This window comes from Lepidochelys olivacea (assembly GCF_965140295.1).
Source record: "Lepidochelys olivacea isolate rLepOli2 genome assembly, chromosome: 12".
NCBI lineage: Eukaryota > Metazoa > Chordata > Testudines > Cheloniidae > Lepidochelys > Lepidochelys olivacea.
The window spans coordinates 25,173,364-25,193,955 of record NC_140422.1 but is presented as its reverse complement, the minus strand read 5'-3'; the positions used below and the strand labels follow the sequence as shown (position 1 = coordinate 25,193,955).

Below are 20,592 nucleotides of genomic sequence, written 5' to 3'. Positions count from 1 at the left end.
GGGCATAGTAGTCTGACTCTCCTCTTCGTCATGCCAGTTTTGCCCCGGCATGACTCCATTAATTTTGGTGGAGATACTCCAGATTTTCACCAATGAACATGAGGATCAGGCCAATGAAATCTTGATTAGGTCTTTAGCTCAAGTTTAAAGTATTTTACCATTTGTCACCTTGTTGGTTGTATAAAACAGTATTTATATTCCTACCTTCTTCAGATACAGTGGGAATGAACCACCATAATTTTCAGGTACCTCAATGTGTTCTTCACTGCCAGTGGGAAAACAGTGGAAAACCTGTGAAAGAGGATTTAGCCTCTTAGTTTTGTCAAAAGCAAATGAAAATATTTCTTAATTTAATTTTTCTCCTGACAGCATGTCCCTTGCTTTAAGATCATGGCCCAGATTCTGATCTCATTGATACCAATGTGACTCCATAGAAGTTAGTGGAGTTACTCTGGATTTACACCAGTGTAAAGAGATTAGTGGGGTTCAGTGTCCTCAGTGAGAATAAATGTGAATGCAGTGTCTGTAAGGTGTTACTCTAATCCGTCTCTGCTCATAAGAGATGTGAAGCTGATATGGAAATGGCAATCATTTTGCTATAAGTTAACAAACTAAATAGACCAGCCTATTACATATCCATCTTCCTTTATGGTCACTGTCAGCGGCCTGACACAGAACAGCTAGTCTCAGCCAAGGTTCAACCTGCTTCTAGCAGCAAGTAGGATAAGGTAGTAGGTTCTCATATAGGACCTGATTTTGAAAGGTGCTGAGAGCCCACAACTTCCATTGAAATCAGTGGAGCTGTGTGCTCTCAACACCTCTTAGTATTAGCTTTTGGTCACTATGATCCTAGCTCCCTAGCCTGACAACAGAACCAGAAACTGCTTCTCTCCCTCTCCCCTGCCCTTAAAGTAGTAGCTTGCAATTGCAACACAGTCCTCAATATACCACAATAAATGTTTTGAAGACCTCTTCATTGTCAGAGCTGTCAGCTATCATGATGATGAATATAATGCCTAGATTGACAGATGTCAGAGTAGCCTTGTACACGACTTTTCCTTTGTTGTATTTTACAGACTTCATGGATTCCATCTTATATAAAATGCAAAACAGGAAAACTCTGAATATGGCTATAAACACACCTTGCTCAGTCTGTTTAGTTAATATGATGTCATCAGAACTGCTTGCTATGCATAGCATTGTTTCTCAGTACTGGTGTAGCAGTTTCTTCAGTATAAAATTTCTCTGTGAAATTGGGTCCATATGTGTGTTTTATAATCTGTGTGTGTGTACATAGAGTATATGCCATCCTACAGAAACTGAAATCACAAGTAACACCCTTTTATTTATTTGATAATTAGAATTAACAAATTATATATGCAATAGAAACTGAGAAAGGAATATACACTATTACTGCTCATTATTCTAATACAGAGACATAAAAGGTATAGCCAAATCTTGAATCTCAGAGAACTGTATTGTAATGTACACTGCTACTCTAATGGATGGTGAATGTATTACAAAAAAATCCAAAAAAGTACAAATGATTCACAGAACAGTAATATAAAAAAATCCTCCTCTAAATTATGAGAGGGAAAGAAAGCCTTGAGTAGGCAGGGACCGCTCTTATAACCCTTCACAAACACACAGAACATTTCCTGCTGAATACAGGAGTACTAATAACTAGAGATGGGGAGAAGTCACCAAGCATGTGTCTCTTTGGTACTAATGTCTAGATATCAATACCTAACATCAAGAGATGTCAGTGAAGTAAATATTCTTCCATTGGAAGTGCATGTGTGTGTGTGTGTGTGTGTGTGTGTGTGTGTGAGAGAGAGAGAGAGAGAGAGAGAGAGAATAAGTTTTGTCAGTGTGTGTGTAAGAGAGATTTATTTTAACCTCTATAAGCTCTACATCATTAACCTCCTGCAGTGTTTCGTACTTGTGTCCATACTTCTCTACTCTTGTTGTGTCATTTTCCTTATCAACTTGTTCTCTTTCTACATAATTATACAACAGATGCATTAGTAAGTGCACCTTGGTCAAATGCATTATGGATTTATTGTGTTCAAAGCATTCATAATCATATTTAGCTCCTCTGCTCATGATGTATACACGTGTGGCAGTTCACAATATGCTTCAGGAATAGGTTCAAATTAAACTTCTTCCCATGCCCCACAAATAGTGTTTGCAAAGCTAAGGGTTCTTCCGAGCCAGTAATATGGGGAGATTTGTGTCATAATATCATGGGCCAAACAACATCACATCACAATACAGCACTGTAACATTATGGTTGCTAACCCCAAATTCATGGAAGTTTGGGTTCAGTTTGCTATTGTTTAGAACTCAGCCTGTTCTGGTGAGACTGGATTCCAGTCCTTCCCAAACCATCCACCTGGCCATAACCAACTTCATGAGTTGGTAAATGTGGCAATGATGAGGAGCTATGGCTTCAGCATTTGTAGGCGTGGATAAGAGTTGTGTTGGAAGATGTGTTCGGTAGGCTTCACAATTAGGACTTTTTTTTTTGTTATAGATACTGCTGCATATCCAGAACTAAGCTCTCTGGGTCACATCTTCTGCTGCATTGCATCTTGTGTATGTAATACCGACACACCCCTGTTGTCAGTGGGTGGGTAGCATTTTACACACCCCTGTTGTCAGTGGGCAGGACCTCTGGAACTAAATGCATGAGCTAAAAGCCATATGGCTGTTAGCTAAGGCTGTAGAAGAGACTCATTAATCTCTCTCTCTAAGTGGTCTCATTGTCATAGATGGGACAGAATGCCACACTCTGGAGGTGTGTGGGTTACATACTTCCCCTAGCTGAGGAAGCACATGCCGAGCTTCAGAGACTTCCCCAGTTGAAATCCCAGACAAGCCCCCACTTGTAATACCAACAGATCCCAGTCATCGTCAGGTGGGATCGAACCTGGGCCCTCTAAGCTAAATGCATGAGCCTCTACTGCATGGGCTAAAAGCCATGTGCCTGATAGCTAAGGCTGTAGAGCAGACTCATTAATCTCTCTGTCTCTTTCTAAGTGATCTTGGTGCCACTAGATGGGACAGAACTCCACACCCAGGAGGCGTGTGGGTTACATGTAGCCATTTACACCTGAGTGCAGTATTTCTGATTTGGTAGCATTTTACACCCACTTTGTACAATGGCTTCACTAGGTGCACGACAGTGAAGAATCAGGCCCTGCACACTTCATCTGATCTAACTTACCTCAGTGTAAACTTGACTGAGTGGGTAGCTCCTAACTGAGACCTGATTCAGCAAGATTGTTAAGTATGTGTTTAACTTTAAGCACATGAATAGGGGGACTAGTCATGTGGGACAGCTCCTGTACTTAAAGTTAGTCATATGCTTAAGATTTTGCTGCACTGGGGCCTTACATTGGTAAGCAAGGTCAGAATCAGCCCCAATAGGTGTTGCCGAGCCAGAAATGTCTCTAGACCCAGTAATAAAGAATCTAATTTCTGTTTCTTCTCTTATTAAAAGGCAGAGCCCAGATTTATGGCATAAGAAATCTACCCTGCACTTTGCATCATAGGAGTTTAGAAACAATGGGGAGTGGATGGGTGGGGAATTACAAAATTGTTCTTAAAGCTAAAAGTTGTTGTTTTATTTAATTGACGTATATAAATGTTAGTTTTGGAGTTTAATATTGCTTTCCTCTTTGTCCTTAAGAACTATATCCGATACTTTATGATAGAATATTGTATTAGTTTACATTCATTCTGTTATAAGTGCCTTTTATTGTCTGACTTCTAGGTTATTTAGTATATGGAGTCTTGCAGTACGTACCATAGTAAAGTTATTAACATAAGCAATGCATGAATGTTCATAGAAACCTAATATGCAATACAAGCACGATGTGTAAAATATATCACTCACTTGAATAACGGAAGAGCAGACAATCAGTAGCCAGACAGGAAACATGCATTTAGACACCCTAAAGTTAAATGAAAGAAACCACATGAGTTGGAATTCACTTAAGAAAAAATCTTTTTTCCCCCCTGACTTAAATTCTCTGTTTTGCCTCTGCAATCACATAGCAAGATAAAATTGATATGGTGAAACATGGTTATAATACATATCTGAGCCCGTTTGAAATAAAGTCAGGGACCTAGAAATACACAGGACCTGACCGGGAAATATGTAGATTGCATAGCATCTAATGTAGAACTGGCAGATGTTTCTAATGTAATAGAAGGTACTATATGATACAGCTGGTCACCCCCATTTTTGAAGTTATGTATTAAATCTATCTATGATTATCCATTAAACGTTTGAATGTATGTTGATATGACTGGAGTACGAAGCTCTGCACCTAACCACAGAAGAGTTTCAGAGCTAGCAGAATTAAAGCAAGCTCCCCACAAATTACTGTCAATGCCTCTCAGCCTGGCCCTGCATGGACCACCCCCACAGGAAGGAGGGCAGTCCTAAGCCTCCTCTCTGGGACTGCCAACAAGCATTGCACTTGTTACAGTGACTTTTGTGATGCTGACACCTTTCGAGACCACCAAACCTATTTCATTCAGTTAGTAATGACTTTCAATCTGTGCTGACCCAAGTCAGATTTCAGTCAGTGACATCATAGCAGGTTCTGTTGTTGCTGCTGCTGTTATTTTCACAGGGCTGAGAGGCCCAAATCCAAGGGGGCCTGTTGTGTTAGGTAATGCTTATGTGTAAAGAAAGAAGTGCCAGGGCTTAAGCGAAACAAAATGGCATCCTCCGCATCACATGACCTCGCACTCACCTTAAGTGCAAGGTCACGCCTTGCATGCAGTGTAGAATTGCATGCCTTACTAAATGCCACTGATGGAAGAGGTACCGGAGCTGTGCCCAGCATGAAAAGAGGGGCCAGGGCTGAGCCCCGGCAAGCCTCAGCACAAATTAATCCCTGATGCTAGGTAGAGCACAAATACATAGCGAGAGATAGTTCCTGCCCAGAAGATGCTGCAGAGATGATAATGGGTGGGAGGGCAAACAGCGAAGTGAAGTGACTCACTCCAGATCACCCAACAGGTCAGTGGCAAAACCAGTAACAGAACCCAGGACCCCCAGTCCAGTGCCAGTGGATGTGCTGGCCATCTGGCCCCTATACTTCTGATTACTCAAAGCTTCACTGAAAGATTTTTGTTTCTTTAACTATTTAAAATAAGCTTGGTGTCCGCAACACTTTTTTGTTTTGGTGAGGTTCAGCCAAAGAATGGATCATCAGAAGCGCAACACAATGGTTTGATACCCCAAGACAAACCATTGTAAAGGAAGTATCTTGCTAGAAAGCTCTTAAATTAGCCCTTTTTTGTTTGGTCACTTAAAACAATGGAATTTTGGCCTTGTGCTTTATTATTGTTTTGTGTGTCGATGTATTTTAAAGGACCTACAAAGAGGTTAAAATATAGTTGTGCCCTTGTTGCGTCTTTCTGTTGTTTAAAGAAGACTTGAAAGGAGTTCTTAAAGCACTTTTTTCTTCTTTGCTTTTCACAGCAGAAATAGGTCTTGATTCCCTGTCTTTGCTGGAATGCTACTTGTATGACTGGAGAACTAGTTGGATTATAACTTCACAAGACTGAACCCTGAGCAATTTAACAGAGAAGGGATTTTTAGTCAGGCTGTTTTAAAATTGTTTCCTTAGTTTTATTAACACCTATTTAACTCGAAATTCTTGCAAACACTTGAGAGGAAAGCTCTCTTTGTTAACTAGTCTCTTCTCCTTCAAAGCACAACTGAGAAAGCTCCTACTCAAGTCCAAAGAATTAAGTAGTAGATAAACCAAAACCAAGACTTAATATTCCTGATGTTTCTAATGAAAAAATACAAAGCAGAAAATTTTTAAAAAAACTTTCAAGCCTTCTTTATGCAACATAAAGAATCAAAAAGAGGCACAAACGCATTTTTTCTTCTGTAGGTCACCTTTAACATAATCCTACAGTATGCTTATTTTCTCTCTCCCTGAATCCAAATAACTGGAGCTGGTAGTAGGCCTCTTACTATGCTAGGTTAATTCACTTCAGGAAAATACTGGCTCACACAAGCTCAACCTGCCTTAAATACACTGCTCATGTTTCACATTAATTTACTTGCAGACCCTCAATCCAAAAATTAAGCAGAAGACCAAAACAAAAACAAAAAACCAAACAAATACCAAAACAAACAAACAAACATCAAAACAAGGGTGCCAGGATTTCTAAGCTCTTATTTGTGGTTTCTAAAAAGTTTTGCCTCCGTCCAAGGCTGGGAGTTTTAATCTAATGTAAAGATAACACGTTAATATTTTCAGTGTTCTAAACCTTGAATATTGCTAAACAGAAATATTTGAAAGAGGGTAAATACTTATAAGGAATCTCAGCTAACAAGGGAGGCTGGTATTGCTAGTGAGGTTGGAATGCTAATGTGCAAGATTGTTATAGCATAATAGCCCTTAAGGTAGATTAAGTGATGGTACTGTGGGCACAAATTGGACAGATTGAGCCCAATTCTCAGTTACCTCCAAGAAAGATAAAGGGGTTGCAGGGTGTAACCAAGTTGTTCTTATTCTACACATGTTAGAAATATCAAATATTAAAATAACAAAATAATTATGAATAACAAATACATTTCTTATCCACAAATAAACCCACTATTAAGAACATAAGAACATAAGAATGGCCATACTGGGTCAGACCAAAGGTCCATCCAGCCCAGTATCCTGTCTAGGACATTTGGGCTTAATAAAATGTTTAAGTTTATTAAAAGACAAACAGCAAGGGAATAAAAAGCGGGGGGGGGGAGGGGAAATGATTCTTCAAAAGCCAGTTGTGATTTGCTGTTCGGCTCAGTGTGAGAAACTTGGTGTATTTGCATCCCTGATGTACAATATTTTAAAATAGTTGACAGTTCCCAGGGTACAGGGCACCAAACCCAACAGCAGATGAATCATTTTAATTTCTTCTGTTTTTATATGTGTACTGGACATGGTAAGTGATTATTCGATCCCTGTTTCCTGATGCCTTTAAATCTATTATTTATCAGGGAAGGAATATTGGATTGAACACTGAGAAGAGTAATGCCAAAAGAGAAAGAACAAGCTGATAACAAAATTAATCACAAGGGCACTAATCCAGCAAAACCCTAACTCTTGTGCTTTAATTTAAGTACTATTGACTCTTATATAAGTAAAGTTAAACACCCGTGTAAGTGTTTGCTGGATCAGGTCAAATTAAATTCTTTTGCATGTTAATTTTAGTTTGGATTTTTTGGTTGTTCAGTAAATGGTAGCTTGGTATGTCCTGGTCCTGCAAACACTTAGACATAACTTTACTCACATGCATAGTGCTGTTGAATTCAGTGGGACTATTCATGTGAGTAAAGTTAAGCAGTGCATATGGTACATCTTTGCAGCATTGGGGCCTTAGTTTCCATTTTTAATCAAATAAAGCCAAGAGCTTTACAAAAAGAAAAGGAGTACTTGTGGCACCTTAGAGACTAAAAAATTTATTTGAGCATAAGCTTTCGTGAGCTACAGCTCACTTCATCGGATGCATGCAGTGGAAAATAGAGTGGGGAGATGTTATATACACAGAGAACATGAAACAATGGGTGTTACCCTACACACTGTAACAAGAGTTAAGGTGAGCTATTACCAGCAGAAGAGTGGGGGGAGAGGGGACCTTTTGTAGTGATAATCAAGGTGGGCCATTTCCAGCAGTTGACAAGAACATGTGAGGAACAGTGGGGGGAGGGAGAAATAAACATGGGGAAATAGTTTTACTTTGTGTAATGACACATCCACTCCCAGACTTTAGTCAAGCCTAAGTTAATTGTATCCAGTTTGCAAATTAATTCCAATTCAGCAGTCTCTCATTGGAGTCTGTTTTTGAAGTTTTTTTGTTGAAGTATTGCCACTTTTAGGTCTGTAATTGAGTGACCAAAGAGACTGAAGTGTTCTCTGACTGGTTTTTGAATGTTATAATTCTTGACATCTGATTTGTGTCCATTTATTCTTTTACGTAAAGACTGTCCAGTTTGACCAATGTACATGGCAGAGGGGCATTGCTGGCACATGATGGCATATATCACATTGGTAGATGTGCAGGTGAACGAGCTTTACAGTAGTTTTTGTTTTTCTACTAGACATAGAAACTTAGTTTCATATTTAGATCATTCAAATATTCAAGATTGCTGCAACAAAACTAATCAACAAATCTTTGCTGGGTTCATTTTCTGGGTTGCTCTGTTTGGGTGCATGCATCTGTCAAAACATTCTTGTCCAAAACACAGAGCAAGAAGAAGTAACAGATGCTTCCTATTCATAAGTTCATCTCTTTCCTCATTTTCACAACCCCCTCCCCCTGAAAAGGGCTTTGAGATTGAATACACCCAATCCTGCAAGGAATGCAAAATCAGGTTTTATTACATCTGGGACTGCAAGGAAAATATAGGATCATTGGGTGATGTTCTGGCCCCATTGAAATTAAGGCAAAACACTCACTAGCTACAAAGAGGCCAGGATTTTACCTACTTTATTTTTTCATCATTGGTCCCTGTCATGGCTTGCCAGCCCTTTAAGGCAAGCTGAGCTCAGCTTTGCCCATGATTTAGCAGCTATCCCTCACTTGTGAGCTAGCAAAATAAGAGCTAATTAGTGGTCCCAGCTGAGTGTAATGGTGCTTAATTTGAAAGGATGACCCCAGTAAGTGGTGCTGAAGCAGCGTGAGCACTGTTTAAACAGAGATGGGAGCTCAGGAATACCCTGAGATAGTCAGGCTGTCACCCACAGGGCCTGCTAAAGGAGAGAAAGACTCACAGGGATCAGAGTAGGTTCCTGTGGGGAACTCTGTGATGGGTCCTAAATGAAGTGGGGAGATCATCAAAAGTAAACTGCTGGAGTCCCTGGCAAAGGGAAGCAGCTGGGGAAGAAGCAAGATAAGAGAGGCTCTGCAGGGGCCAGGAAAAGGGGTGGAGAAGCCCAGGACTTCAGTGGTACCTGAGTAGGGCAGAAGAACGATTAGTCTGAGCATTTGATTTGGACTTTAAGTTGGATCTTTTTTGTTACTCCAGATGGGGAGTACATTGTTGTGTGACTTGGCCAGAGGGCTGAGCTACAGAACTCCTATAGAGGGAGTGAGGAGAAGACAGTGGCTGGGACTGGCCATTACAGCCAAGGAAGTGCCCACTGAGGTATAAGTGGTATAAGTATAAGAAACAAAGTTCCCTGAAACATGGCGCCCAGGCGTGAGGGGCGACCCTAGAGGTGAGGGCAGATATATACACACCTGGGACAAAATTCTAAATGATATGGGATTACTTTATACCATAAAATCTCTAAAATCTTCATAAATCAGAGTGTGTGATATACTGCAGCTCTGTCAAACTTTTCTTTCCTTTCTTTTTCCAAATGGTAGTGAGTGAGAACATATCCATCTCTCCAGTTAGAACATTGGTGATGCCCTAAGATCCAATTTAGGTCTACCATAGGTTGTCCTCTCTCCTAATGAAGCGCAACTGGTACACTTCATAATGTACTGAATCACTGTGAAGAGTTAATAAAGGAAGGTTTGGGTGTAAGGAGAAAAAAAAATGTAGACCAAATTCTACTCTGAAGTCGACAGGGTCCCTCTTGATTTACTCTGGTGTAATTTGGAACAGCAGTGAATTAAAGAACATAAGAACGGCCATACTGGGTCAGACCAAAGGTCCATCTAGCCCAGTATCCTGTCTTCCGACAGTGGCCAATGCCAGGTGCCCCAGAGGGAATGAACAGAACAGGCAATCATCAAGTGATCCATCCCATTGCCCGTTTCCCAGCTACTGGCAAACAGAGGCTAGGCCCACTGTCCCTGCCCATCCTGGCTAATAGCCATTGACGGACCTATCCTCTATGAATTTATCTAGTTCTTTTTATTAACTGAGTTTATTTTCTCTCAAGTGAAAATGGACACTTTCTACTAATTATTGCAAAAATCCTCAGTGTTGCCAACCCCAAATGTTTAAAAATCATGAGTCAGGAACCAAAATATTATGAGATTCAAATTATTTATTTATTTTGGTATGTCTAAGAGTAATTGTGATTGTGTGAGGGAGGGGATTGGGGTTTTTTGCACCTTTTGAGGTTCATTCAAGTCACATTTTCATGCTTTTCTCTGCATCCATAGGTCTAGAAAGCTGTGTGTCTCACAAATCACTTGTTTCCAGGAGCTGGGGCTTGAAGGAAACCATCATGTATTGCCAGACTCCTGAAAAAATAGGAAGAGTTGGCAACCCTGACTCCCCTAATGTTGAATCATGGCCTAGTTCTCCTTTGTAAAGTTCAGTCCCCCATTACATTCATTTGCTGAGTTGATGATTTAACTATTTCTTCATGATTTTTTAACTATTTTAATGTACCATGCAGAACTATATTTGCAGTGAATATTCTGAGAAACAATGTTTAATTTGGTATAGATTAATTTTAAGTTCTCCTCCTTGTCCTGGTGATGTGTACCTGATAAATCCTCCCCTTTCCACACCCCCATAAAAAAGGATTAGGGTAAAATAAAAGCAGCAATTTGGTGACGCAGGACAGGGGTAAAAAATGAAGTATCCTAGCCTTGTTCAGACTTTCCCCAGACTGATACCTGCAGGTTTTGGTTTTATTCCAGGTCAAAATATAATGCCTGGTCCTGCAAACATACCCATATAGTCACAAGAGTGCTACTTACACAAACTGCCTCATTAGGCCAAATGCTGCTTTCGGTTACCCCATTGCACAGCATGAGTACAGCCCTAAACTTGCAAAGATTTAAACACGTTTAACTTCACGCACAGTGGGTAGTCCCATTGATACAGTGCATGAGGTTAAGCATGTTTTTGTCTTTCCAGGATCAGGACCTAAATCGACTGATTTACCTTGGTTTTACTAGAAGCAGGGTTTGGTCAATTACTTCAATGAGATTACTTGCATGAGCACTACTCACAGGAGTAAGGAGCTGCAGGATAGGGGCATACATTTTGAAATAAGGTTATTCCTTTCCCTGTCACTGCCCAGATAATGATGTTAAAAGAGTAAATAATATTAGGATTTTAGCTGAGCTCTTTCTTGTTCATCCTTGTGGAAAAATCTAAAGTTGAAAGAAACAGGAAAATTAAAATGTTCTGCATCTACTTAGTCCATTATGCACCCAGTGACCCTAACAAGCCACATTCAGGGTCATGTAAAATGTTGAAGATGTTTGTACGGTTTTGACAGCTTTCCTCACAACCAACTAAAGATGAATTCAAGGTAAAGTCTAGGAAGAGGCCTAAACTTCATCACAAAGATTTACAAACCTGATCTGGAATTTGTTCCCTGAAATGGATGTTAGTAACCCATTGAGTCTTAGTTAAACCTCTATCCTGCCTGTTTGGAAAATGAGCCTTGCAATCAGTGAATTAAAAATAGCTTGTTGTTTCTTAGGGGGCCCTTTGAAATACGCAGTATAGGAAACCTCCCGCAATGCATGATGCTGTGAAGAAAAAAATTATCTGGCAACATCAAGCCCCCTCATTCGCTTGCTCTCAGTCAAAGCTCCCATCATTTGTCTGAGCTAAATCCAGACCCTGGCTTATGCAGCGGTAAGGGATATATAAGCTCCTTATAACTGTGTAAAGCAGCTGCACTCCAGACTGATGAATCCTTCAGTGGGTGCATGAGGGTGGGGCAAGGGGGACCAGTGCCTGCTGGGAGTAGCTCAAGGGCGAGGCATTAATGCAAGCCACCCTTTTATTTCCTGTCCCCAACCCAAGCAAGCTCCGTGTGTATCCAAGCCTGCTCCATGGGTTAGCAGAAAAAAGTAACCTCTGCCCTGGACTGGGTCCAAGGCTGTATATTTTTGAATATGGTGTTGGGAACAGGGGAATCTGCAGTCGTCTTATACCCCTGACTGATTGCCTTCAGAGGGGTATTCTACTGCCTATTGGTCCACTTGTTCCTTCCCTGTCCATGAAACAATATCTCTGGGGCTGGGGTGAAGCCAGAAGGCTGATTGCTGCATGGACACTTGAGTCCATCTCCTGCATGGACACATCAGGCTGTCATAGCCCCCACATACCATGTCTGTTGTCACTCTCCCCCTCCCCTTCCGCCCGCCCCCCATGGTTACCCAGTGCTCAGTCAGGTTACTCAGGCAAGGGACTGTGGGCTGGTTTGACCTTGCATTTGGTCATATGGGGTCAAATCCTAAGAGCTGCTGAGCACCCCTGACTGCTATTGACTCCAGTCAGAGTTGCAGGGGCTCAGCACTTCCCAAGATTAGCCCCTGACGTTTTTTATGTATTTTTCCCCTTAAATCTCTAACATGCCCTCAGCATATTTGTCTAATTTCACCATTTTTGTGTTTAACACCCAGAGCTCTGAGAAAAGTCATTAAAAGAAAAATTCCAGTTAAAACAAATGTGATTTTTTAAAATTTAAATAACCTTAGCTTTGATTTCTTATTAGTTTGCCACCTCAACAAATCACATCTAACGCAAAACAAAAACCCTAACGCACAAACACTTATAAAATCATTAAAATCAGACTAACAATATTGGTTTGTTAATATAGTAAATGTTCAAAACCTTTACTCAAGAAAGATCTGAAGCTTATGCCCAGAATAGTAACTTGCCTTTTACAATAGTCACATAGTTTCCACCCCTTCCAAAAATTGTCAGCAGGTTTTTTTTCTTCTGTTTGACGTTTGCTCGCCATCACATCCCCAGTTTAATACTTTGTTAGCATGTTTGCAAAACAAGACACTTCAGAACCTAAAATCCAAGCAAAACTGCTAGCTTTAGGGGTCACTTTCAGAAGGCCAGACTACGATTGCCTTACCGTTGGCAAGTTGGGGACACACATCCCTTCAGTGGGACCATCGTGAGTAAGGAGTTCACAATCTAGCTCTTAATCTTGGCAGCGGGATGAAAAATCTAACCTATTCCATGCTTTTCTTGATAAAAGGAAAGTGCTCCTTACCTCATCATGTTCCTTGAAGGGCAGAACATAATATTGAGAGTGAAATAATAAAGGCCTGGTAGTTAATTATTTACTTTATAATTAAAAATGTACCAATCACTAACTAGGATCCCTAGAGGTTAACTGCACATTTAATTTACAGCTCATTTTCCAAAAGCTGAGTATGAAATTGTTCATCACAAATCTGTTAGTATTTTGGGAATTCATGGAATTTTTAGAAAACAGCATACCTTCTCTTTTAAACTCCCATAAAAGCATGAGAGTCTTGTCATTGATTTAATTGGGAGCAGGACTGGGCCTTAATCATGACTGATAATTCAAGATGAATGTTAGTGCAAAGGAAACATTGGGGATCATTAGGATTAAGGGTGTGTTGTTGAGTGTTTCCATACTATATCCTTTCGGGGATTTATCCATTTCAGTTTTCGATCTGACATTTAATTAGCTATGGCTTGTAGTAAAGGTAGGTTGTGTTATGCATGCATGACTGACTTAGCTATCCGGTGAATGTGTGTGTCTGGCAAAATGTGCATTGAATGAGATGGTGTTCTGCAGGAGCTGTTATTGGCTTGACCACTGCCCCTTATTCCTTGAATTTAATATTAATTTGATCTCTGCACCCCATTTATTTGAACATTTAAAAACTGCGTACTAACTTAACTGTGAAAAAGAAACAAAAGAACTGTCTGTTGTTGTTGTTTTTTTAAAGTGGGACATTCCAAAAACGTTGTTTACAAAGCAGTGACCACTCCAGCAGTGCTAAGCGGTCTCCTAGCAAGTTTAACTGTCTAGTAGAGAATTCCCTGCTTCTCAGACAAATTCTCCAGTGGTGTAGGGTTAATATAGTGGCTCTTATGCTGGATTTCTCTTAGGACGCAGTACGACCAGCATATCCTTTGCCTGGGTTCCCAGGCGGGAGTTTAGCAGCCAGGGATCACCGGGCATGTCAGGTGTAAAGTAGCACAGTCTTGAGGTTCGGGTTGCCAGCTGTTTTCTAGTTTTCACCTGGAAAGTCTGGGTTTCGGCTTGTGTCCAGGTGCCATGTGACAAGACCTGATGTCCAGTTTTTTTACCTGGGAGGGGAAAGCGGAACAGGTGGCAAGGCCTCAGGAGTCTGGTTACCAGCCATTAGAAAGGTGACAACCCTACTTGAGGTGGCTCCATTTTACACTGGAGTTTAGCCCATCTGCCAGGCAGACTTGGGATTTGGGGGGCAAGGTGGAAGAGAGGACATAGAAGTAACTTAATGTACCCCTTTGGATACCTTTTAGTTCAGCATGAAGCTCAGTTCAGGCCACATTCTGTCAGGCTCTTGTGCTGCTGCCTGTCACTGTGGTATCATGTCCACATTAGCTCTTATATTGTAAGCTCTTTAGGGCAGGGGTTTCGTTTGTACAGCTCCTAGCACAGTGGGGTCCTGGTCCATCACTAGGGCTCCTAGGCACTATCACAATACAAATAAATGGTAGTAGTAACTCACATATGCATGTGCACACCACATGTGTATTAATATAATTCTAGTTCCTTACCTATGTTACAAGTAAAACCTTATCTTATTTGTACTGAAAGAATTAAAAAGCCTAATCTACTTTTCACTACTTCTGCTTGGTGATGTCTTTGCATTTCAGCCTGGGCAGTGAAGAGAGACCAGGTGCTCAGATAATACAGAGATGAGAACATGGTATATAGATTGATAGACGCTAACCAGTTTTGTATTTTCGTAGTCAGTTTCCACTTCCAGATTCTCCTGGACTAGCACAAGGCTGCAATGTGTAGGTTGCAAATCCTGCAGAGAAACGTTGATTTGTTGAATAAAATGTTTTAATTAGAATTTTAAAAAAATCATAGAAACCTTTCTACTGCTCTTAACTGACCTGATAGCGTTTCTTTAGGATCAAGCTTCTAAGCATATTTTCCAATTTGGACTGGGTAGCCTGGCTGAGCTGCAATACTACAGTATAAACCATTCTGTGAACAGTGAGTGCAAAAGAGCATATGCAACTGTGGCCTAAAAGATTTCCACTATAGAATGGATTTAGGGTAAAAATGAGGGAAGGATGTCAGATTGCATTAATTATTAAACGCTCCATCCCTATCCATCAACAGATTGGCTACAAGTCTACCATTCCCCATTGCCTTGTAAGCACCCAGGATCCCTGACATTCAAGGAGAGAGTAATTTAATTTGCTATGTTGTCTTAATCATGGATGGATGTACAGCAAAATCTGACATTTTAATCTAGACTTTATTATGTAAAACAATAGGCTGGGGGACCCAGTTCATATTCAACTGTTGACAGCTAATGTTTTTCAGTCATTTTTGTAGCAGCAGAGGAGTGTCACTCTCCTGCTCCCACAGAGCTACTGCTGCAAAAGTGACAGTATGGAACAATGGAGGGTGGAAAGATATAGGGGAAGTTGGCGTAAAATACTGAGCATATGATAAAAGGGAGTCACCCAACTGACATACCTGCACAGTACTAGCTTAACATTTGACATATCAAAAGAGCATTTCATTATTGTTTGTGCTGAATATGGTCGATGGATAGACCTCATTACCAATTCCGGCCGTGCAATGTCATTGACTTTGAAATGGAGTTCATGTGAGTTGGTTTGCTTTTAAAATGCATTGTAGGTTTTAGTTCAGCCATGTTTTGTTTGATTGTTCAGGGGTTTGGGGTTTGTTTTGTATAACCCCCTGGATCTTGGGAGGTAGTGAACAGATCTTTGCTATGATGCCTCATCAAGTCATTTTGAGCTGAATATAAATTCCACTTGTAAAAGCAACTGTTAACTTTAAGCACTCTAAAGTCAGGAAATACCACAGTCCTTACAAAAACTTCAATGAGCTCTGCAGCTAACCAGAAAAGATGCAATAAGAGGAGGCAGCCTCAGTGTTAGCCAGCAAAGGCTATTTACAGCTTTATAGATAATCCTCTGTTACATGCATTGCACCTAGAAATGTATAAAAAGCCAGGCCAGAGCACAAAAATTATGTGCTTCTTTTGGCCTGATCAATTTCATTCATCTGGCCATATTTTCTACTAGCTGAAGCTTCTGGGTGTTTTGTTAAGCAGAGCATATTGCAATTGTTCAGCTTGGAGGTGATAAGGCTCATCCTGTTCTGCTGCCATGCCATCTGCAAAGTGTAGACTCTTCTGAGTGGGGGACAACATGGCACAGATTCTGTGCCCACTCCTCAAGCCCTGACCATTAGCTACCCACAAGGCACCATTTTGGGGCTGAGTAGAACTGTTTTTTAGGAGGATGGGAAAACAGATATTTTATGTATAAAATACATGTTCTTGGGCTCAATCTCTTCGCCAAATTTATGCCAGAGTCTGATCTTTTACTGCTCATGTGATGTGATATGATATGGGAAATAGAAAAGGTTTGTCAGCTCTAGTTTCCATCTGATTATTTTAAACAGAACAGTTCGAAGAGACAAAGGAAAAACAGAATGAGACAAGAGAAATCCTTTAGATGTTCTCCATCCGTTTTTGTCTGTGGTGGTAATTCACTGGGGGGGAAGAGTGACAGTGTTCAGGATAGGTGATTATTAGGGCATGGTAGTTGTGGGAAGGTAAAAAGTCCATAGCTGTGCCTCCTAGAGTGGAGTGGTCGGACTTTGTGTAGGCTTCTAAACTGAATCAGCTGTTCCCCCTTTGCTTTTTAAATAGTGTTTCAGGATAACTTTATGTAGGAATAAATATCAGATCCCTCTTTCTCTCCCTCGAGGTGCAAACTGTCATTGAGTAGGGGGCAGTTCAAACCACTTGAACTCTTAATTTTTTAAACTGGAAATTTGTTTAAAATTTTCAAAAATTTCAATACTGGCAAGATATGGTTATTTTTATTTAAAAAGGAAACCAAACTGTCCTAGGAATGATAGACAATAAGAAATAAAATAATAGACAATGTTAAATAGACAGCACCTTTGTTTAGGGATAGAGATGCAGTGAGATCTTTGCGAGGTACTGGTATGTATGGTTACGCTGTACATAATTTTTAAAATAAAATTGGCCATTGTTCTTTACCCAACTTCAGCGTAATATTATTATCCTACCTTCATTGAACTCCTGGTAAGCATTCCTTTGGGTTCTTAATCCTTAATTCACTGTTCATTCTTTTTCACTGAAGAAGAAGAAGAAGAATAACAAGGGCTTAAATTCAGCCAGAGCTGTCCAGAGCAGAGCTCTGGTAAATATTTTTAAACCTGTGGGGCTAAAGCCCCAAGCCCTGGCGTGCCCCCTCCCCCACAGGGCTAAAGCTCTGAGACCTCCCCAGTATGCAGCTGAAGGCTGGAGCCCCGAATGGGGGGAGGGAGCATGGGGAGCTCTGGCATATATTGTTTGAGAATTTAAGCCCTGATCATGACCATTTTCTACCACTTCCCTATAGTGATGGTGGGATGACTTTAGTAATACCTTTTTTTGAGAAAATATTCCTGAGTGAAACAATTATTTGATATTGCTACAATTTACCCAAGAAATGAGCATTTAGGGAATAATAAAGCATCCAGGGATTTGACTCTTTCTGTTGTAAATATTTTTGGTGTGAGAAAGAAATTATACTTGTTTAATATCTTTCCTATTGTAAAGCTACAGTGCTATTTTAATAATAATAATTTGAGGTGACTTCACTTTGTTTACATGTTATCAGGATCAGATGTAGGTTGGATATTAGACTATTTCCTTTCACCATAGAACTTAGGTGCTGGAACTAGGGGTGCAGGTGGCTTGAAGTGCTTTCCATCATATACAGGGTTCACCGTTCTGGTTCAATGGCTCTCAGCACCCCCACTGTACAAATTGTTCCAGCATCCCTGCCATAGAAGATGCTGATAAATCCACTGTGAACAACTGTAATTGTGCCAAGAACACAAAAGGCACCACCACCGAATAATAAGAGACCCATTAGTTGGCAGTCAGCAAAAAGGCAGAGGATTTAATGGGTGTGGAGGTTGAATTACCTTCCTATTCTAAAGGCTGTCCCTCAAAGTCAGGGCTGATGGACCTTGGCAGAGCAGTACAGGAAAGCTTGCAGTGCCACTGCCCATGCTGTGTGGGTTCTGGAAATAAACAGAGATTTGCAGGGAGCAGTCTTCTTTCTGGTAACTTTCATAAGCACTAGAGTCACATACACTAACAATAGCATTCCGAGCTTACTTTCCAATTGCAGATCTCAAAGTCCAAAAAATTAGAGATGATACTGATACTCTTAAAGATGTGAGGTGGAATTTTCCAAGACATTTAATAGAATTGGGAATCCAATTCTCATTGACATTCAATGAGAGTTCGGCACCTAACTTGTGTAGGTGCAATTGAAAGTTCCACCTAATAACATGAGACTGCAGGAACTTCATGTTTTATTTTATTGATCCCAGAAGTATTATCTCTAGAAAACAGTGATTCTACTGTTACAGGAAAATGAATTGGGATTAGATTACTATTAATTATCTTAGTGTGGCTCCTAAAGGACCTAGTCATGAATTGGGATCCATTGTGCTAAACCCTATACAAACATAACAAATAGATGAGTATTTAGAATAAACATTATTGTACATATTTCACCAAGGGAGAAGATTAGACTAGTCATGGACTCTTTAGACTGACTCAATTTGTTTCATACAGTTCTACCATGTGACAATGCTTTCTATATAAACAAATACTTTACATTTTATAAAATCTCTGGCAGTGTATTCATAAATATGTCAAGTTTAAGAGTTGTTCAAAATCCATTCTTGTGAATTCATGAATACAGAAAAAGGTCTGATTTACAATGCACAGTATTCATGAGCACAACTATTAATCATGACCTTGAGGAGGCTTTAGAGCTACATTCATGTTGTAGCATGAAGAGTGACACAATCATAATAGTGCCTTGTGAGACCCCAAATTCTAACCTGTGAGCTTGTAGCATAGTCCTTATTTGTTAAAAATGCAATTCAGAGCTCACGTTCAATGAAGCAACTGTATCTAGTGTCCTACAAAGAATAAATCTGTCAATCAACCCTCCAGTGGTCATTCTGAAAGCACAAGGTGACTAAAAGAGCAAAGCTTCATGAAACATAGGGAGTCACATTGTAGTTTTGGCACTGAGTCTAAGAGGAACAAGCTCACAGTCTGTGCTATAGCAGGTGCATGTGACTTGGGATGTTTTGCAGCAGCGTTAAAGCTCCAGAGTAAATAGATGCAACTGTTTTGCCATCCCTGAGCAAGGTTAGATGATAGTGACCATAGTTTAGTGCAGAGTACTACATTCAGTTGAAATTTCAGGGGGGAAGAGAGTTAGGGATATGTATGGAATCACCTGAGTTGGACTTTAACCAGACCACCAGTTAACACCTCTTATGAAGATCATCATGAGCTCTTTACAAGCTACTAGTGTTCAATAATTTGGTTTTATGTGTGACCCAGGAGTTGGTGCCTCCTAGCACCAGGCTAGAGCATTGATTCACTACAGACTGAGCAAAGAATGCCACCTACAAAAGCACTGATTCCTCTTCATGCAGTACCTGGCTTTTCCTTGGAGGTCTCCCAAGTATTGACCCAACCACACTTAGCTTGTGAGCACTAACAGGATCCAGCGGTAAGATGGAATGGATATGCAATAGTTATTCTGCATGTGGAAAAAGTAAAAGCGACCCATACAAAATCTTGGGCATGAACATTTGTGAGTGCAAGTTTAAAGCTCTCTTTTGAAAATATCATAGATAGGAGGTAAGGGAAATAGAAGAGAACAGGAAGACTGTTTTGGTCAGAGAGGTGGAGTTATGAATTTAACTAAGAGAGTAAGTTCTATACCTGGAAACTAAAATTGATGCAACAGCTAGACAAGCCCTCTAATCTCATCAATAGGGATGAGTCAAATAATAATGAAGCAAAAAGAACACTAAAACTAAGTGGTAACAGCACAATAGACCAGAATGGCATGTTGTCACGCATATTAGCCACAGTGCTTCCAAGCTGAGGCTTTTAGCAGAGCTGCTCAGAGATTTCCCTGATCTGCCTCTTCTACAACAGGCCAGTTCCCAATAGGGGGGTGGGAGGAGGGAAGGAAGCTCATTTAACACACTGTAAGGCCATAAAGCACCTAAGGAGTAGTACAGCATGAGCTTCATCATATCATCTATTTAGATAGACTTGCATCTGGCTAAAGGTTTTACACAGCAGGCTTATTCCTGCTCCTGTTGAAGCCCATGCAAGTTTTGACACCTTAAACAGGTGAAGGAACAGGCCCTTACTGATGTGAGTAGTCCTAGTGAAATAAATGGGTCTATTTATGTGGCCAAGGATCTATTATACATATTTATATCAAATACTCTTGATTTGGAATAAAGGACATCCATTTTTAAACCCAGAATCTTATCTGGTGTACATCTGCACAGATCTACTGAAGTCTATTTCTACCAGCTGAGACTGTTCCTGGCTAACTTTGTCTGGACACTTATTCCATTTTAGTTTAATGCACTTCCTTATTCTGGAATAAGATTGTCTGGCTCAGAAGTTATTCAGAAACCCTAATAATGAAAAAGTCCATGTGTAGACAAGCCCTTTTTTGTACAGTAAACACTGTCTCACTGTGCTTGCTATGAGAAAAAACACAGCCTAATAGTATAACAGGAA

General features: G+C 40.3%; 1 protein-coding gene across 3 annotated transcripts in view; it reads right to left on the bottom strand.

Annotated features, from left to right (window-relative positions):
- Nucleotides 1-12,994, bottom strand: part of CDH16 (cadherin 16) — a gene marked incomplete at its 5' end in the record, with an annotated part of 61,751 nt that extends 48,757 nt beyond the window's left edge. Inside the window, 3 exons of one of the 3 annotated variants that reach the window (XM_084644500.1) lie at nucleotides 205-291; nucleotides 3,902-3,959; nucleotides 12,966-12,994. In XM_084644500.1, the coding sequence (XP_084500626.1) occupies nucleotides 205-291; nucleotides 3,902-3,959; nucleotides 12,966-12,994 (174 nt within the window). The other 2 variants (XM_084644499.1, XM_084644501.1) reach the window with 2 other exon arrangements.
- Nucleotides 12,995-20,592: the final 7,598 nt, after the last annotated feature.